General features: G+C 32.4%; 3 protein-coding genes and 1 non-coding gene across 5 annotated transcripts; 1 reads left to right on the forward strand and 3 right to left on the reverse strand.

Moving 5' to 3' along the window:
• Positions 1–208: 208 nt before the first annotated feature.
• LOC139852146 (large ribosomal subunit protein eL6-like) lies at positions 209–2,083 on the reverse strand. Its single transcript, XM_071841373.1, has 4 exons — positions 1,772–2,083; positions 1,572–1,678; positions 685–866; positions 209–536 (listed from the first exon to the last, which is right to left on the reverse strand). The coding sequence occupies exons 1-4, from the start codon at positions 2,026–2,028 to the stop codon at positions 381–383; spliced, it is 702 nt and encodes a 233-aa protein (XP_071697474.1). The 5' UTR covers positions 2,029–2,083; the 3' UTR covers positions 209–380.
• Positions 2,084–5,736: 3,653 nt separating this feature from the next.
• LOC139851402 (acylamino-acid-releasing enzyme-like) lies at positions 5,737–12,310 on the forward strand. 2 transcript variants are annotated; one of them, XM_071840432.1, is made up of 17 exons: positions 5,737–5,870; positions 6,327–6,502; positions 6,603–6,912; positions 7,021–7,251; positions 7,574–7,852; positions 7,935–8,070; positions 8,217–8,368; positions 8,468–8,550; positions 8,645–8,766; positions 8,885–8,963; positions 9,302–9,476; positions 9,785–9,845; positions 10,189–10,311; positions 10,397–10,594; positions 10,779–10,847; positions 11,080–11,156; positions 11,933–12,310. In XM_071840432.1, exons 1-17 carry the CDS (start codon positions 5,737–5,739, stop codon positions 11,994–11,996), a joined length of 2,469 nt encoding a protein of 822 aa, XP_071696533.1. In that variant the 3' UTR covers positions 11,997–12,310. The 2 variants fall into 2 exon arrangements, with proteins under 2 accessions (XP_071696533.1, XP_071696534.1); XM_071840433.1 differs by having other exon boundaries at positions 5,749–5,870; positions 6,281–6,502.
• A 156-nt stretch (positions 12,311–12,466) lies between these two features.
• Positions 12,467–12,539, reverse strand: TRNAK-UUU (transfer RNA lysine (anticodon UUU)). The gene has a single exon. It is a non-coding gene; the product is annotated as a tRNA-Lys (tRNA).
• Positions 12,540–15,423: 2,884 nt separating this feature from the next.
• LOC139851871 (CBL-interacting serine/threonine-protein kinase 7-like) lies at positions 15,424–17,076 on the reverse strand. Its single transcript, XM_071841053.1, has one exon. It carries the CDS (start codon positions 16,963–16,965, stop codon positions 15,640–15,642), a length of 1,326 nt encoding a protein of 441 aa, XP_071697154.1. The 5' UTR covers positions 16,966–17,076; the 3' UTR covers positions 15,424–15,639.
• Positions 17,077–19,686: the final 2,610 nt, after the last annotated feature.

Genomic DNA, 19,686 nt, shown 5'->3' on the forward strand with positions numbered 1-19,686 from the left:
TATCAATTAGAGAACATCCATTTTTGACATAGTATAAAAGGTACAGAGTAATTTGTTTTAACAGATTACCCGACAACAATTTTTACTTTAAATTATGAATCCATGATCAAGTTGATGATTATGAAAATCTAAGGACCACAGCAGCAAAGATATCCACAAGAAATGGATGTTAATCCCTAAAGCAACTCAGGATATTTTCAAGTAAATGTCCAAAACTTCTAACACCGTTAAAACGGGTAACTATATAAAGTTTTCTTTGTCCAACAACCCAAAAGTACAACTAAAAATATTAATCTTAAATCTGGTCCAACGAGGGTATGATGAAAAACGAGAAAGTTACATATGCAAACAGATTCTGAAATCTTAAAAGATGTTCTTATCTAAAAAACAAGTTCGTGTGGCTTCATGCCCGCCTTTAAAGAAAATCTGGCACCCAAATAACTCTTCAGATCAGGAACAGCTTCAATTGTTTTTATCAATGCTGCATCAACAGCCTTCTGATCGTCTTTCTTGTCCTGTGACAACTGGTTCTTCTCCTACACAAATTCAACATTCAGACAATAATCAATTAAAGAGTATAACTAATTAGAATTTATTTATTTATATATTATTATTTATAATGCATAGAAACAAACTTCACATTAACATAGAAATATCGTGATAAAAGTTGGGAAAATGGCAAACCTCCTTTTCGGCTTCAAAGAACTCTCCTTCACCCTTCTTTTTCTTCTTCTCGACTTGCTTGGAGAAATATTTGTCATCAAACTTCTCAACGCTTACATCAGCAATGTCAACCTTAGTTGAGGTGGCAATCACGTATGATTGGTTAACCCTTCTTAAAGGAACACCATTAATCTTGAAGGGACCTGCGAAACCATACACCATTTACAAACATATAACTGACTATATGGTATATTATCATTGAAATGAGCTTAATTCTCACAAATCAACCTTTCCTTGCTTTAAAAAAAAAAAAAAAAGGTACACTATAAAGATACAAGTGTATATACTACATAATTATACAATAGTATTCAATATTTGTTATTCTCATACCCTATCTAAGTATCGAACATCCTATAAAGAGAGTCCACATTTGAATACTAATCATCTGGGACCTTGGAGGGAGTAAACTGTAATTTGGGAATTATTCGGATGTTGACAAAGTTTGACTTTGATCGAGATATGCTAAGTAATCCGATTAATCCAAGATTCATGTTGACCGATTAATCAATATTTTCACCGATTCCCATTGACCAAGGGTTGACCAATTTTTGGACTGATTATGAATGCTCAGAACAGACATCTAAAAACAATTTATCTGCAATTGAATCCAATTTTTGTAATACTGTATTAAGTTACATTTTTAATCCAAAACTCACACAGAACATATTAGCAACACGGGATTAAAAGCCCATTTAAGCTAACTAATAACTACAAATAGCAATAACAAAAGTATCACAACGATCATAATTCCAAAGCCCTAAACGACTATTTCTATCTCCAGAATTTCGTTAATAAACATCAAAAATTATAATTTAATACATGAACAAATGTTTACAAAGAACACTCACCAGTAACAAGAAGCAATCCAGAAGTAAGCTGCTTCAAAAACACAACTCTTTTCCCCTTAAACCTCCCAGCCAATATTATCAAAACAGTCCCTGGTGTAATACTAACCCTACAATATATCAAAACGCCACCGTTTCATCAAAACCCTAAAAAGAATAAAACACATAGAAATATCACATTCAATATAAATCATCGATCAAACCTGAGCTTAGTAGGCTTAGCTTTGCGCTTATTAACAAGCGGCTTCTTAACATCGTCAGCGGGGTAAAACTTTGGCGGTTTGACGGCAGCCGGAGCTTCGGCCGGTTTTTTGTCGTGGCGGGGGAAAACGCCGCCGTTTTTGGCCTTGATTGCCCATAAACCTCTCTTGTGGTACATTTTAGAGCGGGAGAACTTGCCAATACCTCTGATGAGATCCGGGTTTCGTGAACCATGAGGAGTTTTTTGTTTTGGCGCCATTGATTCAAGTTGATTTTCCTCCGGCGATGGTACTGGTGATATGAAAAATAAAGGTCTTGACGAAAATGTAGGTTTAAAGTGAAAGTGAAACCCTGACTGAATTGGGCTTTGGTTTGGGTTGGATTTAGTAAGATGGTTGTAATTGGGGCTTGTTTTTCCTTAGGTCCAGTTACTTTCTATTTCCATTTCTATTCTGTCGTATCGTATAATAACAGGTTTACACCATATTTTTTGTGTTTGTTTAATTGTTTAAATGATAAATGATGATGATTTTGTGATTAATAAATACTAAAATATTTGTATTTAAATTACTGCCATGAATTTTTCTATTTGAAACCATGTGTGTATATAAAGTTATAAATCATTACCTTTTATGGGAGCCAATGTGCCCGTTATAGGAGAGTTTCCTCGCTTACCCAAAAAAAGTTATAAATCATTTCACGAATTTTGTGTGCAAAATTCTATTGGATTTATAAGTATGTTTTTATAAGTATGTTGTTAAAATGTTATAACATTTTATAATTTTTTTAATATACGGAATATATATTTAAAGGGTATGAAAATTGTGTAAAATCTATATAATATTTTTTGAAGATTAATATGAAATTTGCATAAATGATACTACTGAAATTACATGTATCATGTATGTTAAACGATTATAATAATACTTGTATAAAACGTGTATAGTTATGTTTTTCACTTATTCTTAACATTATACAATATTTAAAAATGATAGTATACCATGTGGATGTGTTAACTTTAAGGTGTTGTTTGTTTTTATCATTGTGTTAAATAACAAATAAAATATAAAAATACTACTCCAATATTTATCGGGGACAAAATTGCCAAAATCGTCCCTGTGTTTATTATATTTAGCCCAATTCGTCCCTGTATTCTTAAAGCTGCATTATCCATCCTTATTTGCATTTTGGTGAACCAAATTGGTCCCTGTTCAAACGGCTGTTAACAGCCCCGTTAATAAACACCATGTGCCAGTCACGTGTCTATAAACCGCTTCATATTCTACTTAGGGTTTATTTTGTTTCATACGTACGTTCACCAAACTCTGAACATCATAATTCTCCACAACAATGTCAGAGCAGCATGGTTGGATTAAACGACCTGAAGAGTGCGATTATAATCACAAGTTTGTTTATGGTTAGTAACGAATTATCTGTATTTTTTTTTCTTCATTGGTTTTGATCAGAAAGTACTGTTACATCCAATTTTTGAATTTTTTTTTTCTGTTTTTATTTCAGATGCATACAAGGAACTATTTTCCATTAATGTTCATCATCAAGGTCACTTCATCTGTAACCCTAAACGAAACTATGTTGGTGGATTGATGAATCCAATTGATTTGCTTGAATGTTCTATATTTTCTCTTGATGTGCTAAATGGTATTTTAAAGGAATTGGGGTATGCTGGGGATGATGTTATGTATTATTTCAGAAAACCTGAAAGTGATTTGGATGCTGGACTATATCCTTTAGCTAGTCAATCTGATGTAGTCAAGATGTTAAGCTACATTCCTAACTTTCAATACTTTGATGTGTATGTGGAATATGGGATTTCATCTATAGGAAGAGTTCATAATGAAACATCTTTAGCTTCTGGAAGTTTGATTGATGAGATTGATAATCAGCTAGCTTTAAGTTCAAGTTTCTTTGCAACTAAGGGTAAAATGTTGTGTGAAAACAATGATAGTGAAGAACTTAGTGATGGTGATGAACCTATCACAGGTTCTGTTTCATGGCCAAAGAGTGATTGTCCAACTATAATATTACCTCCACCTCATAAAAGACGAGCAGGTAGGCCTAAAAAGAAAAGGACCAAAAGTGCTAATGAAGTTGAGGATGCTATTGAAAAGAAAAAAAGAAACAAGAGTGCACAAGAGCAGCCCATGGTCAAGAATGGAAAGTTATCAAGAGCTGGGACAAGAAAAACATGTAAAAAGTGTGGTAAGATAGGTCATAATAGAAGGGGTTGTGACAAGGCAAATGGAAGTACAAGTCAAGTTGGTCAAAGTGAAAGTCAAGTTGGTGACAGTATAATAATTGATTAAGTCATGGTGTTTATCATTTTTAATCATTTTAATTGTTGAAATCTTTTGGAATTGTTGTTTGGATGTTTTTATTATTTTGATATTGGTACTTTGTGGATCTTGTTTGAATGGTGAATGGTACTTTATGGATCTTTTTTGAATGTTGAATGGTACTTTATGGATTTTGTTTGAATGTTGAATGGATCTTTTTTAATACATGTTTTTTTTTTATTAATGAATATGTTATTTAGTCAACTATGATCAACTATGGTAGCTTATATGTTATTGCAGCTTAAATGTCATTTACTTATAATGATAATAATGAATAATGAATTTTGTGATTTGGTCAACTATGGTCAACTGTGGTATTTGGTATTCAATTACACTTGTTTTGGTCAACTATGGTCAACTGTCATTTGTTCTGTTCTACTATCCTCAAAACAATCAAGTTTTGGTCAACTATCCTCAAAACAGTCAAGTAATGGTGAACTATGTTCAAAACAGTCAAGTAATGGTGAACTATGTCAAAACAGTCAATATGTAATGGTCTGCAAAACAGTTGTAATTTAGGTATGCAAAACAGTTGTAATGGTGAAAAACTGTCAACAACAATTACAATTGAGACTTGTGTTGGTCAACAACAACTACACTTGTAATGGTCAGTTTGCATACATTCCAAATCCGTCTTACAAATAACAATTGAGTAAGAGTCAGTTTGCATTACAATTGACTGCTCAACATAAATTAATTCGAAACCAATCACAATCCAATTGACTGCATATAATGACTAACAATGACAGTAACAAAACCAATCACAATACGATTGACTAATCAAAATACATGAGAGTTTTGAGTAACAATGACAGTAACATAAATTTTTATTCAATTGCAAATCGTCAGTTACATAAGTCATCAAACTAATCCCATTACAATTCAGATACAATCTAATTAAAATACCAAAACAAAATTAAACAAAACCAACTAAAAAAAGCTATTTTCTTCCATCTTAGCAATTCAACTTCTTTTTGTTGTATGATATCTTCCAAAGGAGGATCCACCCATACAATGAAGCCACAATTCCCTCCTACCTGTAAATTAACAATTAACATGTCACTTATCTGTGACATAAGGCTAATCGACGAACAAAAAATTGTAAAAAAGTAGCTAATTACCTTTCTAGAACAGCAATAAAATTGGCGACCAGGATTCCTCAAAGTACCAGACGTGCGAATAATTCCCTTGCTGCCACAAACACAATAAACAGCCATTAGTTCAAAGGAGGAATCAGGTGAATTTGAGGAGCAGAAGGAAACGAACGATATTAGGGTTTAATTCTGGAAATCAATTTGGGAATTCTTTATTTTTAACCAGTTATTAGACACGTGACTGGCACATGGTGTTTATTAACGGGGCTGTTAACAGCCGTTTGAACAGGGACCAATTTGGTTCACCAAAATGCAAATAAGGATGGATAATGCAGCTTTAAGAATACAGGGACGAATTGGGCTAAATATAATAAACACAGCGACGATTTTGACAATTTTGTCTTTATCGGGTGAACTCCTTTTTAAAAAAAAAAAAAAAAAAAAAAAAAAAATTCAGCTTATAAAGCATTGAGTGGGTCAAAGGTAAGAATCGAAGGATTTAAAAACGAGATTAGATAGATGCTGCTACGATACATAACAAACACTCCTATCTTAACTCCACAATCTTACTACTCTTATTCTACACTAATTACACAATCTCCATTTTCATTACATTTCCCCAAACCCCTTCTTCGATCATCATCTCAATTACGGTACGCATCAAATTCACTCTGTGTATGTTTGGGTTTTGGTTTCATTTGGGTATGATTATATGCCTTTAAAGCTCTTATCTTTTATATGGGTTTTTATTCAATTCAACTTACATGTTGTTTCTTGATTGATTATGTGAAATTTGTGCCTAATTTTACACTTTAGCTTTACTCTGACTTTCTTGATTTTGGACTTTCTTGATTTTGACTCTTCTAGTGTTAATAATGGATACTGCTCAATGGACTTTTGGTTATTAATTACATAATTAGCATGAATGTGTGGAGGGAGTGATTATATATGATTATAATGATTAGACAAATAGTGTACCTTCATCTTGTTTTGGTATAGTATTTAAAAGAAACAAAGAAGTTGAAAGACTCGATTACATTTTTTTTGTCCCCCTTTTTGTTAGGCCTGATCATTTGCCAATAAGTTTCTTTTACGGGTTGATTTTATAGTACACACGTCCGAATTCGCTCAAGAATGGATGCCGTAGGAGTTAGCCCCGCAAAGGAATCTACAGTTGGTCTCGATTCATTCATCGAAGATGAATACGTTTCTCAATCTAAATTGTATAAAGAATTCACAAGCTTATCTACCATTGACAAAGCATGGACCTTTAAGTCCTCCAACGGTATACACAATAAACAACACTTAATATTTAAAATCCAAAGACTGTTATTTCACCTTTAATAAATGCTACAATTTGTGTTTTGTCGTGAAATAAATTGCAGGTGTGGGGACTCGAATAATGTTTTCAATGAGCCAACCGAATCTTTTAGCGAATAAGAAGAAGAAACTTATGTTATCCAGTGTCATATCTGAAGATTCTAATGGTGCATTAAACGTTGAGTGGTCCCCATTTCCAATGGAAGTTACGGGCGCATCTCTGATGGTTCCATCGCCATCAGGCTCAAAACTTCTCATAGTACGAAATCCCGAAAACGATTCGCCCACTCTGTTTGAAATATGGGGTCTGTCTCAGTTAGAGAAGGAGATTCGTGTTCCTCAATCCGTGCATGGTTCGGTGTATGCAGATGGATGGTAAGTTGTAAACAAACTTCCAAAGTTAAGCATATATTAGGTGGTGCATGTATTTCAATATTAATTATGAATAAATTGTATTAATTATGAATAAGTTGTGTTGATTAGGTTTGAGGGAGTTTCATGGAGCTCAGATGAAAGTTTAATTGCGTACGTTGCGGAGGAACCGGCTGTTCGAAAACCGACATTCAACGATTTCGGTTACAAAAAGGATGGTGGGTCCGATTCAACTGATAAAGACTGTAGTAGTTGGAAAGGTCAAGGGGATTGGGAAGACGAATGGGGTGAAGCCTATGTTGGAAAACGACAGCCTGCTTTATTTGTCCTGAATATTAACAGGTTGGGCGGGCCTTTACCATATTGTGTCAATATGCAGTGTTGCAGAACTTGAAATTACTCGGCGAGTAGTTTTTGAAGGTCGGGAAGTACTCGGTCAAACTTAGTCAAACTCGAGTTTACTCGGAAAATGGTCAAAACTCGGCCAAAACTCGTAATTACTCAAAAAATAGTCAAATTTGGTCAAAATTGGTCAAAGTCAAACTTAGTCAGCATCCGAGAGTACTCCCGAGTAGTATTTTTGCAACCTTGTCAATATGAGAACTCCCGATATGAACTTTATTGTATTTATTTATTTATTTAATTTTTTTTTTTTTTTTTGCAGTGGAGATGTTCGTGCGGTAAATGGAATTGGGAGGTCACTGAGTGTTGGACAAGTTGTTTGGGCGCCAACCGTAAACGGGTTACATGAGTATCTTGTTTTCGTCGGGTGGCCTTCAGACACTAGGAAATTCGGAATGATTTATTGCTATAATCGGCCTTGTGCCATTTACGTTGTAAAAGCTCCGTTATTTGGGTCGGATTCTACAGATAATGCTAAAGATGATGTTTCATTGGTAAATGTGAGTCGAGACACGAGTAATGCTTTTCTACCTAGATTCACGTAAGTTTTCCGTTTCCTTGTTTGATGTAAACATGGTAGATTGTGCAGTGGAGGAATCAATAACTATTTCTTCGATTTTCAGCCCAGATGGAAAGTTTCTTGTGTTTTTTTCTGCCAAAAGTTGTATAGATACTGGGGCCCATTCTGCTACACAGTCTCTTCATAAAATCGAATGGACCAATGAAGGAGCACCAAGTCCTTCCAAGATTATTGATGTCGTAAGTTGATATGTTATATCTATTAACTGCCAATTCTAATGTTATATCGATCTCTGAAGAGTCTGAACATAAATCATGAAAGCATTTAAAACATGCTGTTTTTTGTCATCTTATATTTGGAACTTACACACCGTCAATATATTTAGGTTCCTGTTGTGATGTGTCCCGAGGATAATTGCTTCCCCGGGATGTACTGTTTCGACGTGCTCAGTAAACCTTGGCTTTCGGATGGATGTACCATGATCTTATCTTCCATTTGGGGCAGCACCGGAGTTATAATATCTGTAAACGTGCTAAGGTCTATTTATTTTATATATAATATTGTTTAGACTCGTCCTTAACAATGTTCCCGTTGCGCTCTATGTTTTCTAACTGAAATATTACTATCTATTTGCAGTGGGAAAGTTTCAAGAATCACTCCTAGTGATTCGACTCATTCGTGGAGTCTACTTTCACTTGACGGCAACAACGTCCTTGCCGGTATTAGATTAAGCTAATCTTTCGCATTACGTGATTAAATTTGTTAGAGATTTTCGCTAAACAAATACTTTTGGTTTTCTGTTTTGGTTTGAAGTGTCTAGCAGTCTTACAGACGTACCTCAAATCAAATATGGTAGTCTAGATGAGGTGGAATCTAAAGATGCCACGTGGCGCTGGTTAGATGTTATGAAGCCTACATCTGAATCCCAAGAGAAAGTATGTTAATCTTACTACTATTCGAAGTTCTTTGGTAACAAATTATGTGTTTATTGGTGACAAATTATGTGTTTATTTTATTAGTAATTGTAAAAGTACTTTGATATGGTATAAACAGGTCAAATCGTTACTTTCATCTCTAAAATTCGACATATTCAAGATACCCGTCAAGAATGGCTCACATAACCTCTCAAAAGGTACAATCCTCAAAAGTATTAAAATTCATTATTCTTTCCATTTTGATATAGAGGCTGTATGTAATGAGATTTTTACTATCATTTTGCGGGTCCCATTTGTACTGTCGTAGAAGCAACAAATGTCAATCTATGTGGTGCATTTATGTTATATTGAAATAAATAAGATGGCCCAGAAAATGGCTTAATCCAGTTTAAGCGTTTGGCACACAAGTATTCTTTGAATTTATATACATTTTCAATATGGACTCGTATATTTTAACATTCACAACCTTATAGGCACACAAGTATTCTTGTTTGATATGCATTTAATCATCATCCTGTAACATTTTCCGTTATAGGTGCCAGCAAACCTATCGAAGCGATATATGTATCCTCAAAAACGAAGCGTGACGCATGTGATCCAATGATTGTAATCCTTCATGGTGGCCCACATGGTGTTTCGTTATCGAGCTTTTCAAAGAGCTTGGGATTTCTTGCTTCAGTTGGCTATAGTTTGTTAATCGTGAATTACAGGCACGTCTTCCACTTCTAAATATTCGATGATTGTAATCCTTCTAAGAGTCTGAGTCCGAGTCTCCTCGTTTTAGGATAATTTGACTCGACTTGTAAGAGTCTAACAACTATGTATTGTAGTAGACTGCTCTTGCTTTTGCATGCTAGAAATCATTGTTTTTTTTATTCAAACTATTGTGGCAAATTATTCAAATACCATAATTTCCTAATGGAGGGAACGAAGCGTAATAGTCTATAAAAAAAGATTGATAATCCGCTAATTATTATTTTACGGTATTTATTTGTTTAATTATTTCATATTTTTACAGAGGTTCAATTGGATTTGGTGAGGAAGCATTACAATCACTTCTGGGGAAAATTGGATCACAGGTGCCTTTCCTTACATGTATTGATTAATTAATATATTACAATTTTTTTTTATAGTCTGCTCATGTTTTATAGATAAATAATTATAATTATATGCCAATCTAGAACGGTAGTTATTGTTTTAGGCAGTTCTACCTTTTTTTTTTACTCCCATTGCCCTTATTACAGTCCTTGATTATTTTTCTAATGTTAGTAACGGCAAGCTAGTCAAGTTATTAATTTTCTGTTTGAATTTTAAAAGTTCAAGAATCTCAATATTACGGAGTATTATTTTAGTTTGTTCCGATTTTAAAGGAATTTCATTTTAATTGACTATTTGACAAATATTTGCTCTGCTTGATTGAAGGATGTTAACGATGTCCTTACGGCTATAGACCATGCAATTGACATGGGACTTGCAAATCCATCGAAAATAGCTGTGCTTGGTGGGTCCCATGGTGGTTTCTTAACTACACACTTAATTGGCCAGGTATTGATTAAAGTTAGTTTCTCCTCTGGTTATTATATTATACACCGCGTGTAGTGACTACTTATTCGTGCTACGAATTCTTCAGGCACCGGATAAATTTGCTGCAGCTGCTGCTAGGAACCCCGTTTGTAATCTTGGTTTGATGGTCGGTACATCTGATATACCCGATTGGTGTTTTGTGGAGACGTTTGGAACCGAAGGGATTTCTAGTTATACGGAAGCCCAAACACCTCAAATTCTTTCGGCTTTTCATGAAAAATCTCCTATGTCACATATTTCACATGTATGTTTCACTGCTCGTTACATTAAATTTAAATATAATCTGTTCGTTTGAAGTTGCAATAATCAATCAATATCTAGTGTTGATAAATTGAACTAATTTACATGTAACAGAAAACCATAAGTGTTGTTCAAGATAATCTAATGTTTGAGATTAAGCTTTTTGAATGACTATTTGATATTTCCAGGTCAAAACTCCGACGTTGTTCCTCTTAGGTGCTAAAGACCTTCGTGTCCCAGTGACAAACGGATTGCAAGTAAGTACTATTGTTATTCATCTTCTTTGGGTCCCACGGAGATGTGATGATGAATATATGTGAAATTTTGGACCCATAAAATAAAGATGTGAAATGAAGGAATGGACCTTATGAAAATTTTGAAACTTTTTAATTTTTAGTTATAAGTATACATATTACATATTATTTGTATTTTTTTTTTTTTTCATCCTGTCATAGATATTAATGTGAATTGTATTTATGATGCGACTAGTATGCACGCGCATTGAAGGAAAAAGGAGTTCCGGTCAAACTTATAGTGTTCCCTGAAGATAATCATCCTATTAGCAGGTATCATTATCTTTCAAAACAATATAATGCATATTTTTACATAGTTAACAATATGAACTCTATCTGCATCACAAATAAAACTAGTCATTTCCTCTAAACAAAATGCTAACGTTTGGTTTGTTGCGAAACTACTCATATATCATCTTAACTGTATAAATTTAGATATTTGGTCAAGTAGTTGATTGCTTTTTAAATCCGATGTTGCATTCCAGATTGTGTACATTGTGCTACCAATATAAGCTAAAATAGTATGGTCAAAAATCAAAATGCATCTTACTACCCCGTATTTTGTTAACCGGGTCTTCTACCCTGAACTATTAAAGGTGGAGAATTGTACCCAAAACTTGAAAATTAGGTTAACTTTTCACTCTCTGAAATAGCAAATTAATCTTACTCAGTTTGACTCAACGTCCATGGGACTTGGACCTACAACGACGTGGTTAAAATCCACGCGCTCTGCTAACGGAGCTAAAAAATAATATTTAATTTCAAAATTTATCTTTTTGTTGTTGAAATGATCTTTAAAATTTATCTTTTTCGTTTGCTCACTCAGTTTCACTCGGCCAAATAGTAATTTTGTATCTTTAATAACACATTATCATCCTATTTTCATCAATTTATGTGAATGTGAATACTTATGACACCCAACTACTCAAGTGTTATCCAAATTTTAATCTGAAAATACTGGACTCAATATATTTGCTACCTCATTTGATCTGCTTATTATATCTCTCAATCCGAAGATTCGTTATTGATTTATGGTTTGTGTGTTGCAGGCCACAATCAGACTTCGAAAGCTTTGTTAACATTGGAGTTTGGTTTAAGAAGTACTGCAAGTAGAATTGCTGTTTCTACGTTTTGGACCTGGATAAACTCACTCAATCATGATATTTTTTATTCGCTTATTTTCTGGCGCAATTTCTGTCATATTCGGAGTAGATGATGTTGATTTCAAAGTTCAGTAACTTTTATATGTCAGTGGCCAAAGTTTTACCTGGAAAAAAGAATAATCCTTATGTAATGATATAATTTTGTCATCTAATTTCAAACACTATTACCTTTGATTAAACTGAAAACACATATTTTTCGTAGTTCATCGTTAGCCGCTTTCTAAGTTCGAGCCTCGTCGAGGTTCCAATTTTTGTACTTCTCGTTGAATTCGTTTCGTTTTCTTTTCGAAAACGTTTTCTTTTCGAAAACGTTTTCTGTTATAAAAATGTTCTTGTTGAATTCGTTTCGTTTTCTTTCTGTTATAAAAATGTTCTTGTTATTTTTGCTAAAAAAAACAGAGCTTTCGTATATCAAAAATACGCCATCCGTGGGACTCGAACCCACGACCACGTGGTTAAAAGCCACGCGCTCTACCAACTGAGCTAGAACGGCTTTTTGTTACTTCTTACTTTTCCAATATTATATCCGATTATATATTGGTTCACGTAGTTTGAATTCGTTTCGTTTGCTTACAAATTACTTATAACTGCAACAAAAGGATTGAAGTCAGTATGTACCAATGGTTCATTCATTACTATAAGCAATGTTTGTAAAACTTCAACATATAGATACAAATTTTGTTTACCCTTTTTTTATTCACTCAACACCTCAAAACCAACATCAATGGTGGTGGTTCTTCACTACAATACCAACTCATTAAGAAACACAAAATTCCACTTCAAAAACCATCTAATTTTGACCAAAAAAAAAAAAAAAAACTATAGCAAAATTTCACCCAGATGACATCCAGGAAAAAAAAAAAAACTTTATTTGAAAAATGCACACAAAGTGTTTGACGAAATGACAAAGTGTGGTCAAGGAAGGAGAATTTGCTCACCAACTGTTCAAAGAAATGGGCGAAGTATGGTAGGTGTATTCCTACTAATCTAGAAGCTATATAAAGAGTTAGTGATTTGGACGAAGCGTTTAACTCATGGAAATTGAGACAAGAGTTATAGAATTGTTAATCAGCTTTGAGTATGGCTAAGGCTGTAACTGTAGTGACAGTTGGTAATAAAAGTAATATGCCATCAAAAATATACAGCATTGAATGATGATGTAAGTTTTCATGTTTGTTTAAGCTCATACACTTAAGATACTTTGATTGTTACTTATACATACCTGATACAAGAATGTATAATATACCTATATCGCTTCATGTTAAGCATGACGATATTGTTGTGGAGAAATGGTAATTAAGAAATTATCTGATCTCTCTGCTCTTAAATTATTTTTTCTTTCATTTCCTGTTAAACTGGTAGTTGTAGAATCTAAGATAATTGTATATTTTAAGAGGTGACAAAATGAGCGGGTTATATAGCTGGTCACACAAAGGGTTCATGTTTTGGGTCTACATGCTGCTGGTTCCATCATGCTATCAACTAAGAGTGCTATTGCTTACATAATACTAGACCATGTATCAGCTTACAAAATACTCATTTAGCCTCTGTATTTTGTGTCCACACTAATAGGAAAACATGTCATCTAGTAGGTACTGTATATTTAGAAAACAGCTTGCAAGTTAACGTGTCTTTTGTAGTTGTTATCTTTACAAGTGCATAATTATAAATTAATCATAATCTTGTTAATTGTCACCTGGCATTACATGTCATCATCATTTGTACAATGGTGGCTGAGTTGTAATGTCAACAAAGCAGCTAACCTAAATTCATAAATATTCAAAAGTTTAGTGGTTTTGTGTTTATAATTGAAGAAAAAAGTTTTTAACCAAGAGTTGTAACATATTTCATATGAATCATTTGAGAAATGAAAAACTATAAGGTGGACAAATAATTGATATGGTTAGATGGAACCTTAAAGTTAAGTGTTGTAGTGTTACTAGATAAGGTTTTTTTAGTAGCAATTATTGAGAGAATAACCCACGCTTGTACACCTTAATTTCTCTCAGATATTAGGTGTGCTTCACATAAGTTCCAAATAATTAGTTACCTTTTCTCATTTGCAGTTATCTGTCTCATAACTAAATGATATCAAATGTTATCTTTCATTGTTTTTTATTATTTAATCTAGCAAATTCTTGTAGAATCTCAACCCTTTTCTGTATCAAAGTCTCATAATTGGTACGCACATATGACCATGAACTATGCACCGTCGATCTAGAACCTGTAACACCGAAGCAATGTAATTTGAGTAACTTATTTGTGTTAATATGCTTATATAATTTTTTTTTATCCTTGTGATGGAATTCATAACCTTTTGGGAAAATTGTGTATAAAGGAAAACAAATATAGATCAAAATTCAGTTGGTGAATTCTATCATGTTTTTCACTTTTGTTTTCAAATAATAAAAGGTAAGATAAGGTAATTTCTGTTTGACAAGATAACTCGTGTACCAAATTGCATATAATTTTTTGTCTTTGTTGATTTTTAGTATTTGTTAGTTGAAACACTAATTCAAATAGATATTGCTTAATGCTTATATGTTTCGTTCATCATTGTATTGCCTTGAAGATGAACCTGCATATCGCATATTGTCTATAATTTTACACTCGTAACTCGTAATATAGTAAAAGTAAACAATAGTATTGTAATTTTAAGACATTGGATATATCGTTTTAATCTTATGCATCGGCAACATCGTTATACAGATTGTAATTATAAACTACCGAAACACTGTTTAACTTATATAACGAAACTATGTATTGTTGCAAAAACAATATGTATTAAGTTTAGAGTCAAATTATTTTTTCGCAACACTGGATCCTCTATGCTCGTTGTGAACTCGTGATTTAGGCTTTTAATATAACCTTGCATTTTTAGAAGAGTGTTCTGAAAAGGAAAAAAAAAAGATCGCAACCCCCTATTTTAGTAATGGATTTTTTCAATCTAGAAAAAAACAAGGGTAATCACTTTTTTTATAAATAATTATTATTTCCATTTTACTGGCAATTATCAAATCATTATCAAAAAGGATGTGATATATACACGACCTCGAATTTTTCATACACAACCAAATTAATTTTTTAGACCATTTTATCCTTTCTTACTTAAACTTACTCCATATCACACATTTTAGGAAGGGTAAAATGATCTAAAAAAGTACACATTTTTAAGAAGGGTAAAATAGTCTAAAAAAATTGATTTGGTTAGTGTATGAAAAATTTGAGGTTGTGTACATGTGTATATTGACAAATTTGATGAAATGAAAAATGCATGCAACTCAATTTAAAAACCAAATGCTTCACCAACAAAACCCATTATTGAATTTAGAAGCATATAAAAAACACATAAATAAATTAATCAATCACTTCCTTATTATTATTACATTATTTTATATTTTTTATATTATTAGATAAAATAAGTTGAAAATTGTTTACAAACAAGACAAGAAGAACAAATATGGATTCATGAATTCTAAATCACTACAATTTTGAGTCATCCAATTTTGTGTTAAATCAAATAAACAAAACCTACTCAACATTAACTGAAAATATTTACAACTTTCAGTAACAATCAGTCTCAATTTCAATCACTAACAATACCATGACACCACAACATCTTCAAACCCTAATTTCATTTCCTCCCATTCACCGTCACTAAAACCTTCACCACCGCCGCCGCTAACCACCGTCATCTCAACCAACAATAACTCAACCGCCACCTCCAACACTTTAGCCAACACAACCACTCTTCCTTTTACTAATCCAACCACATCTTTATTCCAATTATCTTTATCCTTCATCTTCTTCATTCTATAACCTAATTTTTCCCCAACTTCCACCACTCTTTTTTCGATCTCCGCCACACTTGCAGTTGACGTAAACCGTCTCTCTTTTCGCACAATTTTCTCCTCGAAAATAGCTGACAAATCAAGTCCGGACGACATAGATATCAAATCAAACGCGTTCATCTTCGTTTTGTATTTGATCGAGTTCAATTCATCACCATTAGTTTCAGTCTCCGACTCCGATTGTGAATCATCGTAGTGATCTGGTTCTAAACTAGGATCCGGTTTCAGTGATTTTTTAAACCACGGTAGACTCATTAAAGTATCGAAACTCATCCGTGTTTTCGGATTCGGATCCAGAAGCTTCTGAATTATAATCCGCGGTTGCTTCGCTATCCAATCCGGAAACACAAACTCTCGCAGATGAATTTTCCGGTACATATTAGCTAAATTGCTATCGTCAAAAGGAAGATAACCTGCTAAGAAAATAAAAAGTATAACTCCACACGACCACGCATCCGCCTTAGATCCGTCGTAGCCTTTCCGCCGAATGATCTCCGGTGCTGTATACGCCGGAGTTCCGCACGCCGTATGTAGTAATCCATCCTTATGTGATTCAGGTAACGCCGATAAACCGAAATCTGATATCTTCAAATTACCGTTCTCATCTAATAACAAGTTTTGCGGTTTCAGATCTCGATGTGCGACGCCGTTTTGATGACAAAAATTAAGCGTAGAAACAATCTGTTGAAAAAACCGCCTAGCAGTAGATTCCTTCATCCGTCCACGGCGCGCTAGCTGCGTGAAAAGCTCGCCGCCTGAAGCGAGTTCCATTACTAAATAGATCTTAGTTTTTGTAGCCAAAACTTCGTGTAATTTTAATATGTTCGGATGATTTAATCGTCTCATAGCCGCAACTTCGCGTACGAGTAGCGACTCCATTGACGGATCAGCAATAGACGGTTTCTCGATTACTTTAACGGCAACCGAGGAATCGTCTATTAGTGAACGGCCGTGGTAGACTTTAGCGAAACTACCTCGACCTAAAAGTTTAGTGAGTTGATACTTGTTGAGTATGATTGTACCGCCGTCGCTGGAGGAACGGTTGATGCCGGGCGCCGGTGGTGCCATTAGATTTAACAAAATAAAAAATAAAATAAAAAATAAAAAATGAACGGAACGGAACGGAACGGAACGGAACGGAACGATTTGGGGAGTGTAGAGAGATAAAATGTGAATGATTTGGTGATTCGAGGTGTTTGTTGATTGTGGTGAGAGGGGTTTTATAGGGATTTGGTGTGGAGGAAAACCAGTTGGGTTATCGCTGTCTTCATTCGTGTTTTTAGCCTCGAAGGGCGTTCATTTTGATATATTCTTGTTTAAAAAGTTACGATTTTACCTTTTTTTTAAGGTAAAGTATTATTTATAAAAAATAAATTCACTTAAATTTTTGTGTGTGAAAAACGATTTTTGATCTTAAGAATAGTTGTAAATAATAATAGCTTGAAATTGTGACATGTATTATTTAATTTTCTACTATATTTTAGTTATGATTTTTGATTTGTTCATGTGTTATAATATATACGGAGTAATTGAGTAGAATGAATGGTACAAAGAATTATTGATAGAACAAAAAATTACTACATATATTAAATTTGAATGAGTGACAAATATCGTAAGAATATAATGACAATCAAAGTTATCATCATAATGTAGCAAGTTGATACATAGTAAAATGCATTATTTATTTATTTATTTTTTTTTTTTTTTTTTTTTTTTTTTGCATATTAAAATGCATTTAATTTACTACTAGTCTATTTTTAAATTATATATCTGTGTGAAAGATAAACATTAGATTAAACTAATGAGTAATAATAAATTTAAATGTTAACAGTTAAGAAATTAAAGTTAGTATACACTTTCATATAAAAGGAGCATACATTAATTTAATACATTGTAAAAACATAATGGTACGTATATAAGCTATTAATAATTAAGAAAATAAAACTAATGTGACAATGATCTCAAATTCCTATTATAAGTCATTTCCTTGCAATGTAAATGAAATCTTTGAGAAAAACTAGGGAGGTGTTTCAATTTTCATTTCGAAAACTGATTATTCATTTCAAAAAATTTAATTACATTTCAGAAAATAGTATTAAAATATGATTTAAATGAATGGTGTTTAGATTTGATTTAATTTGAAACGAAAAATCCGAAAATCAAACGGATATTGAACTGGAAAAAAATCAAATCAAATTTACTTTTTCGGATGGACACAAACTGAAACCGAATTCGAAATGAAAATTATGAATTCGGTTAAACCGAAAACGAATTTAAAACGGATGTCAAAAAATTCAATACATATAATATACATTTTTGTCTTAACGTCATTATAGTTTGGGTTCAATCATCTAAATCGGCTCTTACCCATACGACGATTTTGTAGTTCATATTATAATTATTTTACTGAAAATATTTTTTTTTCTTTCTAATGACAGAAGCAATAAACGTCATAATTAAACTGTAAATATTAATAAATTATCGAGTTCTTAATAATTTAATATTACATCATTGTTTTAGGTTGTAAATAATTAACATACCGGTAATGCCACAATTAAACTACCGTGAATCTAATTTTTTTCATGGTTTCCGGTTTTAACCGAATCGAATCCAGGTTTTAATTTCGGTTAGGTTTCATTTTTGAATTCGGTCTTCAGTTCGATTTTCGATTGCCCAAAAGATTCAAAAAACCGAAAAAATTAAACGATAAACACCCATATATTTGATTATCACGTTTGAATTTTTGAAGCAGAGACTGCAAATGATGGGAGTTATGAAATTGAGTTCTTAAATTTATAATGAGATATAAGATATATATAAATTATTATATTAATATTATTATATTTATAATATTTTGATAATGATATTTATATTATTTTATTTATATAGAAATAGAATATAGAGATATATACAACACACAATGTGAATATAAGTTACTTAAAACGTTACTCAGATAAGGATAAACATAATATGCTGGCTAGATAAATTGAAATAATGTAATAAGAAAAAAAATGATACGAAGGCATATAGGAAATAATTAAGTTAGATGTCGTTCAACAAAAAAATAAATGAATTTATATCAATTAAATTAAAAAAATTGTTAATATTGATTAGGTTTTTTTTTTTCTTATGGAAGTTTTATAGGAGTATTTAAGGGAAAAAATAGGAAAAACATCAATACTTAATAATTACATTTTAGTGTAGTAAGTATCTCCTTACTTTTCATTATCAAGTTCTAGCCTTCTAAAATGTAATTAATCAATTTTGATTTGTAACTTGTTAAATAAATGGTATGTGATTGTTTATGATTTGTAAACGTGATGATAAAAAATCTTCATCCAGTCGCAAAAATTGGTTATAAAAGTTACTGGTTATTCTAAGAGCGTATTACAATATTCAATAAAAATGATTTTTTATTTTATAAAAATGAATTATATTTAATTTAATGAAGATAAAACATAAGCTAAAAAAATCCTTTGAAAGAAAAATTTAAGATTAGTTATTACTTTTTAATTTTCAACCTTGTATCTTATATTTTTATGTCACATGTTAACAAAACCGGCCTATATTCTATCACCATAAATAAATAAATAAATAAATGTTGAGTAATTTAAAATGTTGAATAATTTCTAGAATCTTGTTGGGCTTTAACTATTAATATACTCCGTAGTATATTTGTCTTTAATCAAAAAAAATAAATAAATAAAAAAATAAAAAATTTAAAAAAAATTAAAAAACATGCGAGCACTTGAAATGATAATTTTTTTTTTTTTTTTTTTACTTTTTAGC

Source organism: Rutidosis leptorrhynchoides, chromosome 6, assembly GCF_046630445.1.
Source record: "Rutidosis leptorrhynchoides isolate AG116_Rl617_1_P2 chromosome 6, CSIRO_AGI_Rlap_v1, whole genome shotgun sequence".
NCBI classification, from domain to species: Eukaryota; Viridiplantae; Streptophyta; class Magnoliopsida; order Asterales; family Asteraceae; genus Rutidosis; species Rutidosis leptorrhynchoides.